Source organism: Cottoperca gobio, unplaced genomic scaffold, assembly GCF_900634415.1.
Source record: "Cottoperca gobio unplaced genomic scaffold, fCotGob3.1 fCotGob3_374arrow_ctg1, whole genome shotgun sequence".
NCBI classification, from domain to species: Eukaryota; Metazoa; Chordata; class Actinopteri; order Perciformes; family Bovichtidae; genus Cottoperca; species Cottoperca gobio.
Window position 1 is genome coordinate 17,501 of NW_021166968.1, and position 15,000 is coordinate 32,500.

At 40.4% G+C, this 15,000-nt stretch overlaps 1 protein-coding gene across 1 annotated transcript in view; it reads left to right on the forward strand.

Moving 5' to 3' along the window:
• LOC115005819 (far upstream element-binding protein 3-like) overlaps positions 1 to 12,025 on the forward strand; it is a 29,380-nt gene extending 17,355 nt beyond the window's left edge. The window contains exons 11-18 of the mRNA XM_029427783.1: positions 87 to 187; positions 437 to 575; positions 3,923 to 4,083; positions 4,846 to 4,916; positions 5,029 to 5,114; positions 5,938 to 6,003; positions 6,898 to 6,995; positions 8,648 to 12,025. Coding sequence (XP_029283643.1) covers positions 87 to 187; positions 437 to 575; positions 3,923 to 4,083; positions 4,846 to 4,916; positions 5,029 to 5,114; positions 5,938 to 6,003; positions 6,898 to 6,995; positions 8,648 to 8,656 — 731 coding nt within the window. The 3' untranslated portion in view covers positions 8,657 to 12,025. The remainder of the gene's footprint in view (positions 1 to 86; positions 188 to 436; positions 576 to 3,922; positions 4,084 to 4,845; positions 4,917 to 5,028; positions 5,115 to 5,937; positions 6,004 to 6,897; positions 6,996 to 8,647) is intronic.
• Positions 12,026 to 15,000: the final 2,975 nt, after the last annotated feature.

Below are 15,000 nucleotides of genomic sequence, written 5' to 3' on the forward strand. Positions count from 1 at the left end.
CCAATATAATCCAGATTAAACTATATTAAAAAAATATTGAATTATTATTAAAGGCTGTTTCTGACCTCTGACCTCTCTGTGTTCAGATGACGGCATCAGTCCGGAGCGTGTTGCCATGGTGATGGGTCAACCAGACCGCTGCCAGCACGCTGTGCACCTCATCAACGAGCTCATCCAGACCGCACAGGTAACGCACACACACACACTCGCACACCTCACACTCACACACTTGCACACACACACACTCGCACACCACACACACACTCGCACACTTAACACACACAATCACACACACACCACACACACACTCGCACACCTCACACACACACACCTCACAGACACACACACTCACACCTCACAGACACACACACTCACACACTCTCACACACTCTCACACACACGCTCAGTACTCTCTTCACTTTGTTTGTTTCGGTAGGAGCGTGACGGTTTCGGCTCGGCCCTGCGCAGCGGGCGGGTCAGAGGTCGTGGTGATTGGACTATGGGCTCTCCTGGTCCGCTGCAGGAAGTGACCTACACCATCCCTGCTGACAAGTGTGGCCTGGTCATCGGCAAAGGTAGGAGCAGGAACCTGCTTCAGTGGAAGCAGGGAGGTCGACATGTTGAGCTGCTTGTAACCAGGAAGTCACAGAAGCCTTTTATTTTGGTTCCAATCGAAGCGCTTTTTAATATTCTGCCGATGTCTCACTGAGTGAGCTATGAAGTCACCTCATTGGACGGTACAGTGCGATCATCTGATCCACTTCCTCCACACAAACAGGTGTTGATGCTGGCGCAGTCCTATAGACACACGGACGTCAGGAAACCAGAAGTTGAGCAGTCGATACAACACCAGAGGAACTCCAGGACTCTTGATACCAGTTTGATACCACAGTAACAACAAACACTAACTCCATGAAGTCAACTTCCTGTATGACTTCAGACTTCTGTGAGGAGGTTCAACAGCTCAGAGTTCATCTAATATCTGTTTTATATTGAAAACATCTTCAAACATCTGGATTTATTCTACTTTCTCACCAAAAACTACATTTTAAAGATTACATTTGAACACATCATGATAACGTTATAATTTACCTTCAATCAGAACCCATTTTTACTGAAGAGAGCCTGAACGCACCATAACTATGGAACCTCCGCTGCTGACAGCTGACAGCTAACTGAATTACTGATTTAGGACAAAAACACTTGAGATGAATAATCCAGAAGAACACCTTCATCAGATTAAATCAGATTATTTGACTCAAACGTTTCTCGTCAGATGATAAACTTTAATATGAATATTACTGGGACAGAACATTTAATATCCATTTCTGTTGAGTTGCACATGTGAAGGTTAATCCACGCTACATGCACCACCACCACTTCCTGTTTATTTCACAATAAGAGCCCCTACTTCCTTCCACTATCTAAACTCTTATACAGGCCGTTGTTACTTGAAATAACGCATGCAAAGTGAAGTTAAAGAACAAATAGATCAAATCTTTAATTCATTCTTTGTGGATTCAGTTTTGGGGCAATAATTTTATTTCTTTAATTATCAGTTCTTATTAATGCAAAGTCTTCGTAAACACGAGGCACACCGAGGATTCAACGTCTGTGTTTAGTGTTTATTTAACCTTTGTCTTTATCTGCAGCCTGTAAACTGCTGAGAACTCACAAGACGCTCGACACTAAAAATCACATGACGAACAACAAGCGGCACTCAGGCTCTACTTAAAGGTGTGTGTGTGTGTGTGTGTGTGTGTGTGTGTGTGTGTGTGTGTGTGTGTGTGTGTGTGTGTGTGTGTGGAGGTCAAGAGGGTCGAGCAGCAGCTTTCAAAATAAAAGAAACAGAAAAAAAAGAAATGTCAAGTACTCGATGTTTAGACACCATATGGTCTGTTTCTGTGCGTCTGGTGGTCTATTGTTAGTCGGGACTTTCTATTGGACAATACTCATGAATGACACACACACACACACACACACACACACACACACACACACACACACACACACACACACACACAAACTGGAGCCTGTTGTTCACGGTAGATTAAACAAAACGATTTTTTATTTAATGGCATCAGATTCTGTTATAAATGAACTTAAATCCACTTTAGATTATTTATATTAGAGCAAAAAGTGAATTATTAATTTATGAATCTTTGTAATGTTTTACTTATTTAGACAATAATGTGTCAAATATTCAAAAATAATTATTTTACACCAGATTCATGTATTCACACTTTGCTTCTGAATATCATTTCATAGAACAGTAATTCATCCTTAAAGGGAAGTTTCCTGCAGAAATGTCTTTAAATGTTTTGTTGTCACTTTGATTTAGAGACATTTTATACAACTATAATAATGTGCAGATGGATCATAATGACACCAACCACACTCTTTCTTTCTTTTCTTATTATACAAAACATCTTCTCACTTTCATTTAATGTTTCCAGCCTCAAACCTGCACATCTGCAGTTTCACTATATTCTGACATTTTATAAACTATTAATGTAGAGAATAATCTGCAGATTCATTGATGTTGGAAATGTTCGTTATCTAAAGTTAAACTACAACATTTTCAGAACAAAAGATTTCAACATCCCATTTTCAAATGTTGAGATTTAAAGGAATAAAAAGGAGAATAAATGTCTGAAGTCTGAACAATATGGAGATTTATTCAGGGGCTGAAAACATTCAGATATCCCGCTCTGCGTCTCTTCACCTCATAAAAGCTCCATTAACGGTCTGCTCATTTGGTTAACAAAGAGTTAATGACCTCCGGGGCAGCAGGAGGTGCACGGTTAAAGTTATATTGGTGCAGCAAACGTCCTTTTTACATGCAAAGCTTCTATTGAGGTTTTAAATGAGAAAATCCTCAATTTGAATAAAGATTGATGGGATTAAATGAGTTATTCTTTCTTTATTAAATCAACTTGCATTTTTCTACAGGTGCTGTTGGTGTGAAAGTGTTGATGCAGAGACGTGATATGATCCTTACGTTATTTATTGTGATAGAAACACGTGTCATTAAAGAGTCTTTAAAATAGAGCAATAAGACTTTAATGTGAACCTGTTAAAGGTCTTAATGAGTGTTTCCTTTAATTTTGCTTATTGTACAGTACAAATTTAGTTTAGTTTGATTCCGAGTGGCATTAAACAAAGTTTATTATCTACCCCCCCTCGAGGAACCCTGGAATATGTATTGAAGCAGAATATTTGGTTTGATAAAAACATGTTGTTTGAACTTAAAACGCTGAGTTATTGGAAATGTTTGGATCACACGCGTCTGAACTACATAAATCTAATTCCACTAATGTTGTTAGTGTGGCCCAGTTTACGTCGACCCCATTCTCCCTGGTAAAGCTGCAATATGAACAACAAATCTGTGTTGAAAGCTAGCTAACTGCTAACGTTAGCTGTTAGCAGCCGTAGCTTCAATTGAGTTCCATTATGATGCGTTCAGGCTCTCTTCAGTAAAAATGAGTTCTGATTGAAGGTAAATTATAACGTTATCATGATGTGTTCAAATGTAATCTTTAAAATGAAGTTTTTGGTGAGAAAGTAGAATAAATCCAGATGTTTGAAGATGTTTTCAATATAAAACAGATATTAGATGAACTCTGAGCTGTTGAACCTCCTGACAGAAGTCTGAAGTCATACAGGAAGTTGACTTCATGGAGTTAGTGTTTGTTGTTACTGTGGTGTCAAACTGGTATCAAGAGTCCTGGAGTTCCTCTGGTGTTGTATCGACTGCTCAACTTCTGGTTTCCTGACGTCCGTTTAACAATCTGACCTCAAATCAGACGAGATATTTGATATTATTTGATGTTTGCTTGATGACGCCTTCAGGTTCAGCCATCGTCTGTGAACACGTCTTTGTTTTAATCATCAGGTGAATCTTCACTTTGTGCGTTTGCAGGTGGAGAAACCATTAAGAGTATTAACCAGCAGTCTGGAGCTCACGTGGAGCTGCAGAGGAACCCCCCCCCCTCCACCGACCCCAACACCCGGGTCTTCACCATCAGAGGCACCGCCCAGCAGATGGACCTGGCCCGTCAGCTCATAGACGACAAGATCGGGGTAAACGGAACAAACTCACCTCCATACAACTTTCTACTCAGCAAGAGGCTCTGAAATCAAACGCACCTCCTCACCAGCAATATGGAGTCAGAGAAGTGACACAAAATTAATAAAAATATATTAATGTGGTAATATAAAGTGATAAACATTTGGAAATATAAAGAATAAATAAAATAAGGAAAAACATTACATTATATAATGAATACATTTATTTAAACATTTAAAAACATATATATATTTACAGAAACAATAAAATAATTGATATGCTATACATATATGACTAAATATAAACATATACAGAAAGCATGTGGAAATTAAAACACTAATTATATTTTGATTATTTTACTGAGTTGTTGCTATGACATAACGTTACCTCATCATACCTGTACCAATATAATCCAGGTTTAATCTGAGTCTGGCTGTTTGCTTTTATTTTCTAAATGAATATGTGAAATATGTATTTTACTATCGAGTTCAATGTTTATTGTTTTTTAGGAGAGAAACTTTTCTTGGATTGAGGAATTATTCCACGTCTCCAAAGACACTTTATAGATGAATAAACATCTGGAACAATAACAAAAGATCCAGCGCAGCACCAGACTCCACTCAGAAATCATGCAATTTATTATTATACACACCCAGGAAGAATGTCAAACAAATCTGTGTAATTAAATTAACTATAGTAAATTTCCCAACGAACAGGAGATTTTAATCTGAGGATGTGAAGCGTCAGATTAAATAACGTTTGTGTCTCCTCTCCAGGGCTCAGGTATCATGAGTAACGGAGGGTTTGGCTTCAGCCCCTTCACCCAGGGCCCTGCTGCACACCAGAAGTAAGAGCTCCTGGTTCTGATGCATCAGGTCGGGGGGTGGGGGACTTGAATATTCTCGAAGATTAAAAAAAACTGTGTGTGTGTTTCACTGACGTGTGTGTTCTGTGTGTAGCTGCGGCAGCGGTCAGACCTTCCTGACTGGCGTTTGGGGAAACACCTACCAGACCAGCTGGCAGAACCCGGGACAACAAGACCCAGGTAACACACACACACACACACACACACACACACACACACACACACACACACACACACACACACACACACACGCACACACACCATCATTTAAATACATTTTTCCTCATCAACACCTCATAACCACAAAGTGAGGATTTCATATATTTATTAAGAAAAACCTCAAATAAATCAAACACAAGTATTCAGACATTTATTCTGATCATCTAATGAATGTTTCTAACGTGTGTGTGTGTGTGTGTGTGTGTGTGTGTGTGTGTGTGTCCTACCAGGCCGCCAAAAATGAATAGACCCTTCTGAATTAAATGATAATCAGCTGTTTCATCTACAAAATCCTCCAAAACCAAAAATCTGTTAATAGTTTAAATAAAACTCGCAGCAGCTTTTCATGGTTTTTGTATTATTTCATAATTAAATAATTTTATTGCAGTTTTGTGTGAAATAATCTGATTAATTATTTTAGTTAAATTGAGAAATGAATGCTTTTGTTTTGAAGGCTGAACGTCTGTAATCGTGGACATGTTGAGGAAAGTCGTAAAAAAGAAACAAATATTCTCCGAGATAAAAGTGAGAATATACGTTAAAGTGCTTAAAGTGGTACATTTAGGGGAAATAAATAAAAATGTTGAGTTAGTTTGAGGACAAATCTACAGCATTAAATAATCCGAGTTGATAAACAACATGCAGTGATGAAACTAAAGGCTTCGAGCATCTGGAGCCTTTTTGGTTTTGGTCCCTTAAAGGTGCTTCGATGTCTTGAAGCTGCAGGATGATTCTGGACTGGTGTGTAGTTTTAACAGACTCGCCGTCTGTTCTGTGTCTGTAGGTCAGCAGAGCCAGCCTCAGATGACAGACTACAGTAAGGCCTGGGAGGACTACTACAAGAAACAGAGTACGTCACGTGTTGTGAACTTCCTGTTGCAGCTTTAACTGACTAACCTGTTCAAACTCCACGTGCACCGATCGTTACAGACTTTCAGACTCTTAGAGAATTTATTTCTTAAACTACTGACAAGTTTAGCGTCTGATTCAGGACGTCGGGAGGAAAGGAGAAATGTATTGAAAATATGACATAGATGAATAAATACATAGTTCTGGATGATGACCGTGTAATATGTCTATACACAGTATAGAATAATATCAACCTAGTTAAACTTTCCATTAAAGAAAAGTGCCAATAATGTTTGTCAGAAATAAAATAGGAATCAGCAGGTCAAACTTAAATCTTCACGAGTCCATCGTTCTTCTCTAACTGCAGGTTTAAGTCACAGATACCAACAGCAGAGATATTCCACCATACACCACCAAACACTAACTCCATGCACTCATCATCACTTCTTTTATTACGTCTTATAATTCATCTAATATCTGTTTCATATTGAAAACATCTTCAAACATCTGGATTTATTCGACTTTCTCACCAAAACCTACATTTTACAAGATTACGTTTGAACACATCATGATAACGTTATAATTACCTTCAACATTTTTACTGAAGAGAGCCTGAACGCATCATAATGAAACTCAATGGGACCTCCGGCTGCTAACCGCTAACGTTAGCTAGCTCTCCTGCAGAATGTTGTTCACAGCTTTAAAAGGAGAATTAGCGTCGATGGTGAGTTTCCTGCGTCACAAACACATTTTCTATCGTCCCCGGCACAACGTTCGTCTCGAGCCCTGACGATGCTACCGGGAACAAACCCGCCACATTTCCATTGCTCTGGTGTCCTCCCTACTGACTAACTTGCAGATGTTGACGTGTTGACGTGTTGTCGTGTGTCTGCAGGTCAGTCGTCTCAGCAGAGTTCGGTGCCGGACTACACTGCGGCCTTAGCAGAATACTACAGACAGCAGCCCTACCTGTGGAACGCCGCCCAGATACAGGTAACACACAGGAAGTCACCTGATGCAGGTCGCGGTTTACTAGAGATGGGCGAATAGTACGGACGCTCCGAAGCTTAAAAACACGGTGTCACACGATGAATCGCGAGGACGTCCGAAGCTTCTGCCGTCAGTTTGAAGGTTTTACAGCTAAACATAAGAAAAGACGAGAGAATAACTGAGAAGTATGGAGATGTGCTTTAGAAAGACGTAATCCTAAGCACGAGGACGCTATCGAGTAATGTAGGAACCGTAATAACATCACATTGAGGTTCATATGAAATGTTACTGAAGCACGACATCTGTAACGCACCACACGTCTACGTTCATCTACAGATTTAACTCCACGCCGTTGGGAGAGCGCAGGCCTCAGTGAAAAATGTTGGGTGTGTCCGGTCCAAACTTCATGTGTTCTTCCGCGCACTATGCTAACCCTTCCACCGCTTCGTGTTCACAGCGGACACACAGCAGGGGGTCAAACTCATCTTAGTCCAGGGGCCACAAGCAGCACAATGTGATCTCAAGCGGGCCGGACCAGTGACATCTTAATAACCTGTAAACAACCACAACTCGCAATGTTTCCTTCATTTAGTGCAAAGAAAAGTACATTCTGAAAATGTTCAAATTTAATGAATCTTACAAAACATTATGAATCCGAAAGAACAAAAGGAGCAATTTTAACAATATTATGTCTCATTTTATAATTTACACATATGTGTTGCAACCTACAGATCAGTGTGTCTACAAAGGCACCACACATCTCGTCACAGGCATCTGGAACAGTATTTTACTTTATGATCAAAACCACTCATTTTTACACTTTGCAAAGTCATTCCGCGGACTGGACCCTGACACCCCTGACCCCTGACCCCCCTGATTTAAAGTCAATGCAAAGAAGCCAATAGACGCAAATTCGTGCCAGGTGGTGTATTTGTGTGAGTTGAAAAAAATTGACAGCGTTGTCACTGAATCAGAAATGGAGGAAAACAGTAGCCGTTAGCACTCAGAGCGCCACAGTTCCTCGTATCTGAACAGAGACTGGACAAAAGGTTTATAAATGTATAAACTGCAGACTGTCTGTAGTACAAACAGTCGCTGCTGTGTTTTTGCCCAGATGACTTGATTTTGAGTGTTAATGGAGCTACACTGTTAGCTTAGCCCTTAACCAACCAAACTCCATTCAGAAAACAAGCATTTTAAGAGTTGTTTGATTGTTGTCTTACGGACAGACCTCACGAAGCATACATTTAGGCTTTTTATTAATCAGTATCTTTATGTAGTTACTTCGGTATTCTTTTGATACGTTTATTGTCATTTAATCACAGCAAAATCTGTTTATTTTTGGTTCATACCGCTGTAGTAAACCAGATTAATTCAGCCGCTGTAAGACTCGCTGGAGACGGGGAACACAGCTCGGTGAAATTCACTGAGCGTTTGATTTCCTGACGTACCTGGGACTAACGCAACACGTACAAAGCAGCAGATTATTTCGGCCGTGGTTGATGAAACGTTGGTATCTGCGTGGAGGTAAGCCCCGCCTCCTCCCGGCTCGGCGCTTCACCCGCCCGTCGCTAGTTTACACTCGAAGGTTCTGCTCACTGCTGCTCCAACATGTAAACAACACACTACAATGATGTCATTTCCTGTCTCTTTAGGATCACTAGAGGCTCCTCCCTCACCGGTGAAGGCCTCGGATGGTCGTCAACGGCAACCGAATCGGGGTTTCCTAGCAACGCTCTGCCGCTTCCTCCTTCCTTTTGTAGAGAAAACTAAGGATTAACTGAAAAATCACGAACTCTTTTCTTTTCTGTTTTTTAACCTTACAAAGTTGATATTTTGTCGGGCAGATTTTTTCGGACTAGCCTCTGGTCTCTCTCCACAGTGTAGACCTGGTTTTTCTTTTTGTTTTATTTTTTATCAAACTTGAACTTAAAGATGTATCAGTGTGGCTTTGAACAAAAAAAATCCAGTATAATCTATATTTTGTCTAGTTTTATTTTCCAATAAGAAAACGGTATAAGGCTTAGCAGTCTTGAGTAAGAAAATCAGATATTATTATTATTATTATTGTTTTTGTTTATGATAATGTTTTAAAGCATGCGTCAGATTGTGTGTGTTGACTCTCAGTTATTTTTTTTTTTTATTTTGGCATAGAAATATTTTAATAGCGTCAGATGGAAATGTAATGTTTTACCGTCAGAGACAAAACTGTTTTTTGTACTAAATTTGTGCTCGCTGGGTCTGTTTGTTCTCGATCTAATTTTACCTGTTTAGTCGCCATCTTGGAGGTGCAATGACGCGTTTATTGTTTTTCTTTTGGTTTGATGATAGTTCTTATTCCTGTATCTCTATAGTGATTCTTTAGTTTTTATGATGTAATGATGAATAAATGACGATTTATATTGCGTTGTCTAAAGCCAGATCTCTCTGTGGTCAAACAGTTTGTGTCCTCAACAGGATCTAAACCTCCAGCCGACACCACGTTTTCCCCGCAACTCAACTTTCATTACATTAAAAAGGGGGAAATTACTATTTTCTTACAAAGTGAAACTTTATTATTATTGTTGTTGTAATTTAGTTCTGCATTTCTACTTTGCCGATTTGTTTGTAGAAGAAGTGTTAGGAGCTGAACAATGAAGTTAGCGATTCTATTAGCGATGTATTGGCTAAACTAGCGCGTTAGCTAAACGCAAAAGTTGGCTCGTTAGCAAAAAGATGCGTTACCTCAACTGTCTGTTGGCTGAATGAATGTGGTGGTTTAACTGTTAGCTGTGTTTTATTCGCTGAATGTTCACTGAAAGGCGTCTCAGTGACAAGATGTGCTGTCTGAACTATGTTTTTGCGTTAGCTTAGCGGTGTGTGTTAACTTTTACTGAACATGCGCGTTGCGATTTTTTTGTAAGTTGAAAGAAAGTCTTTCTGTTTGTTAATGGAGTTTGCTGGATGTGTAGCTATAAGCTAAACACCTTTCCGCTCCCAGGACATATCAAACTCTGAGATATTGTGAATTTCTAACCATTTCGATGAAAAACCTTTTGCAGAACTAGCAAACCGGTGACAAAATTGCTCCAAAGAACCTTCACTTACATTAAATAAAACCCAATAAACACGACCATAATCCACTCTGCTACTTAAAAAGAGGCTAGTTTTACATGCTAACAAACTGCCATAATAATGTAAAACAATTCAAAATTGCTAATTACGGCTTAATATCCATTTCTCTACTATAACTACATCGGTGTCTAAGGGAGAAAAACCTTTGAATAATGTCAGCTTTTCCAAACTGGGCTTTGTCAGCTAGTGCGCTGGCAGTATGACCAGGTTAGCTAAACTATCTACGTTAGTTAAACTTTGTGTAAATGTTTGCTAGCTAAACTGTATTTCGTGAACTTGAAGTTAAACTTGTGTGAGATAGTTGTCTGCTGCGTGTTAGCTCCAAAAAACCTTATTAACATCTAAATTAACACAAATATCATCCGCTCTGCGAGTTATAAAGAAGCTAATTTTACCTGCCAACTAACTGCCATAACGATGTAAAAAACAAAATCGCTTATTTAGGCGTCGTATCCATTTATCTTAACTTGGCTAACTAAGGGAGCAACATCTTTGAATGTGTCAGCCTTCACAAATCTCCCTGAATTAGCCGAATGTTTGTTAGCTAGTATGCTAGCTGTATGAACAGGTTAGCTACTGTCTACATTAGCAAAACTTTGTATGTTGTAGCTTAATGGTGCTGAATGTTCGTTAGCTAAACTGTGTGTACGTTCGTGTGTTTTGCGTGCTGAACATAGTGGGCGTTAGCTGGATGTTAAGGCTGGATTATGTTTCTCGAACGTGCACGGTTGTCATTTTGGAGAAGTTTTTGTGGCTATTTTTTAATACATGTACGAACGTGGAAGTATTTTTTTGCCTTTTTTTTTTTCAACAGCATTTTAGATCTACTAGTTAGCTTGTTTAGAGTTTCAAGTTTAATTCGTAACGCCCTCCTTTGCATAAACATTTGTGTACCTTCGTAGAGATGTAATTCCAGCCGTTAGCCGTGTGTTTGTCCGGTGTGTGTGTGTTTGTTAGTGTGTGTTTCCGTGCGTTAGCTGAGGTCGTCGTGTGTCGGACCACAGAGAGGTTTGTCTCGAGGGAGATCTGGCGGCTGTTGAGTTGAAAATTGAATCAGTGGTTCTGCTTCTTGTATGTGTGACGGTGATGATGACGATGATGATAATAATAATGATGACGATAATAATGAGTTCTCCTGTACAGGGGTCTATTTAAATCTCCAGTTTTGAATATTCAGTTTGTCGATAAGATAATATGGTTTGTGTAAATGTTCCACTCTGGCGGGTGCTCTCCAGCTAAAAATGTACTTTGTTATCCTGTTAAAAATGATATTGTTTAATTCACATGTTGTGTCTAACCGAAGAGAAGCTGAGTGTTATTTTCTCAAGACTGCTAGGCTAACTGTCTCTTGTCTGTCTCCGTCTGTCCGGACGTCGCCACGTTTTAAAAAGTTGGCGGGATCAGTTTTCCAACACGTGTGTAATCGAACCACGTGATTCCAGCGTTATCTTCGCGGGCGTGTTGAGCGGTCCCGCGGCTCGTTAGCGTGGCGGCTCCGAGCCGAGGAGAGCTGTAGTGAGGGGGTTTTACTCCCCGAAACATTAACAAACACGGAGTGGATGGCGGCTTGGTGTCCAGCCCCAGTTCCAGGCTCGGGTCTAAACCAGTAACCAACTGGTGTCCCCCCCCCAACCAGGGCTGCACACGACACCGCACGTCCACTCCGCTTTAGATCTTCCTAGTCCCGCCCCCTCGTCCTGAAGGGGAGACGGGGAGCTTTTTGGTTTCTTGGTTTCTGTTGTTTTTCTAACGGACAGACGTCCGAACTGTAACCTGCAGATTTTTCTATTAGATTCTATTGACAGATAGAGTTGTGTATGAACCCGAGCCACGAGACTGTCGGTGGCCGAGGGAGAGGAAGATGGATGAAGATGTTGATGATTAACATGAGGGCTAATAAACAGGCTCATTCTTTCTGACTGGCTGTGTTTTTATGAATCCTCCACACACACAGACTACAACTCATTTAACACCAACTGTTTAAATAAAGACTTCTTTTGGTAGTTAGAAATTATACCATCAAAAATACAATTAAATGTATGTTCATATTTATTTTATTTGTATTAGTTTTGTGAACCAGTCAATATTGTAATAAGTTTTTCATAAAGGATATTTATTTTAGTTTCAGTTTAATATCTTTGCTCCGTGTCTTCATGTCCTGACAGGAGTTATTATTTATTCATGTTCCCTGAGCGGAGACAGATGGTCTGACTGACAGAGTGATGTCATCTGTCATTAAGACATTACTGTAATCACACACACACACACACACACACACACACCTCTCCAGGGATCAATGAATCTGCTGTCTGGCCTGCAGCTCTTCTTCTGCAGTTGAATTATAAACGCAGCACTTTAGTTTGAAACACATTTATCATGAGTTGAAATAAAATCTGCCTTCCTCTGCACATGAAAGGTTTTTTTAATAAAATAATCTTTTAATATATAATTAAAACATCACAGACGACCTCGAGCTGCTCACGATTACACTGCAGTTATTTATTTAATGTACATTTCCTCTTTATATATCAAATCTCTGCATTTGAATCATACATCACATTTTTCAGCATTATTATAAGTTATATCTCGTAGCACACATCTTTACTTATTTATTATTTATTGATATATCTTGGCATCAAAGTATTTCTGATTCTGGTAAAAAGCCTAAAATATGCAGTTTTATCTTGAAACAATAAATGTATCCGGCACGATGGCCGATGCACTACAGAATAATCCTAAAGTGCCGGACGCCATCGGAGGAGAACATTTGTCCAGAGCGGAGATGAAGGTCGTGAGCCGACTGCTTCCTCTCGCTCTGAGACGTGAGGTATGGCCAGACACACGGGGAAGTCGCCCAACAGAAGCTCACAGGACGTCCCGGCACATGTCAGCGAAGTTCTCCATTAAAGTCCTTTAAGCTCTGCGCTGAATACTTTTCAGTTTTGAGGTTTGTGCTTATTTTTCACTGGATCGGGTTCATGTTCGTACCCCGAGCGTATTAAACATACAATCATGCAAATAGACACAAAATAATACAATATAAATTGACCAGAATGAAGAAACCTTTCATTTCCAAGAAGTATTATTTTTACCATGTTGCAACATGTGTCTTAATATAGTTCTTTATTAAATGTGTCAGAGGAGTTATTGGGGGCTTTTATTTTGACAGAATCAAAGGTTAGAATGAAAGAAAATGGAGAGAGAGGAAGAGGGACTTTTATTGTGAAGGAGAGGGAGAAGATGGAGGGATGAAGACAGATAATGAGTAATGGAGAAATCAGACAGGAAACTAGAAGTGTACTATTACTGGCAGAGAGTGTGTGTGTGTGTGTGTGTGTGTGTGTGTGTGTGTGTGTTGCGGTGTGCAGTGGTCATAAAGTACAGGAAGCCGCTCTGTAAGTACAGATGAAGCTGATTAATCATTAAAGTGATGGAGATCTGGATCCCGTCCAAATGTCTCCCATGATGCTCAGCGACCAGCCGGCCTGCGCGGCCAGAATTATGTGGACATCAGAACATATTGTGATGGTGCAGCAAACGAGTCATTTTGCGTGTTATCACTTCGCAGTTTTTGCGTGTCATTTCATGCCGCGGCAATATTAGATGCTCGGAGCGGGCGGGGGGGGGGGATTATCCCGAAACCCCAACAGTTAGAGAAATGTCACATTTTGTTACTGAAACCCTATTATATATATATATATATATATATATATAAATAATATAGTCGCTTCGCGTGTCATTTCATGCCGCAGCATTATAACACGCACAAAGCAAGAGGAATCCCCGATGGTCCGTGTTCGTCTTGTTCGAGTCCACGGCGTTGACCACATGTTTGAAACTGCTCCTGCAGCGTAGGGTTACACTGCCTTAAGGTAGTGCCAAGGGTACTTGACCGTCCGTACGTATGTGATGAGACGGGGAGGAGAACGGGTTGTTAGTGCTCACTACAGACCTTCACTGTCGACGCCATGATTACGGCGTTAGCTGGAGGCAAACACGAATCAAGTTACACAACGAAAGCGTCATCTTGCTGACTCCATCTTGAAAACATTTGAGACGACAAACTGATTCGATGCTGGAGCGTACGATATCAGCGAAGCGTGTCAGAGCGGGAGAGGAAATGCTGCTAATAGCTTAGCATCCTGCTAACCGTTAGCCGCTACAGCTGCTACGCCTCTCACGCCGACGGCTGAACAGAGCGATGGAGAGAAAATGGTTCACAGAAGATAAACTAACTAAACTAAACTAACTAATTGCAACATTTTCTCTTCCGCTCTGAAATGAAATTGGCGATAATGTCAAACCTTTTTTGAGAAGTCCGTCTTCCTTTTTGGTTTGCTGAGTCGGTCAGCGTGTAACGTTCAGGGTCAGCCTCCCTGGTCCCGTTGGTTAAGTTCTACACTCGCGGCCCCGGAGAGTGACTGTACACACGTGTTTTCTTCACCCATTGTTTAAAAACAAGGCAACAAAAGGGGCTAGCCAGCGTTAGCTAACGTGTTCAGAGAATCATTCTGCCTCCAGCTACACAAACGTACGTCCTCGTGTAGGCTAACATCACATCACGTCAGTCGTACTGTTGTACTGACGATTCTCTGCCTTTATGAGTGTTTGAACATTTATGGTCAGATTAGATGTCAGGTATTTATTTAACAGTATAATTAAAAAACAACGTGATCTCTTGGGAAGGCGTATAAAGAGCACGGCACCGTTAAAGGATCTATTTATGGCATTCAGAGCATCAATATAGCAGCAAACTACTAAAGATAAAGTGGAGTAATGTCTACCTGAGCAGTAAATAAATGTGTTGTAATACGAGCTTCTCTGAGCTTCGCCTCCTCGTGTGCATGTTAGTGCATGTGCAGCTAGCTAATGGCCGCTGCTCTGCTCCCATGCG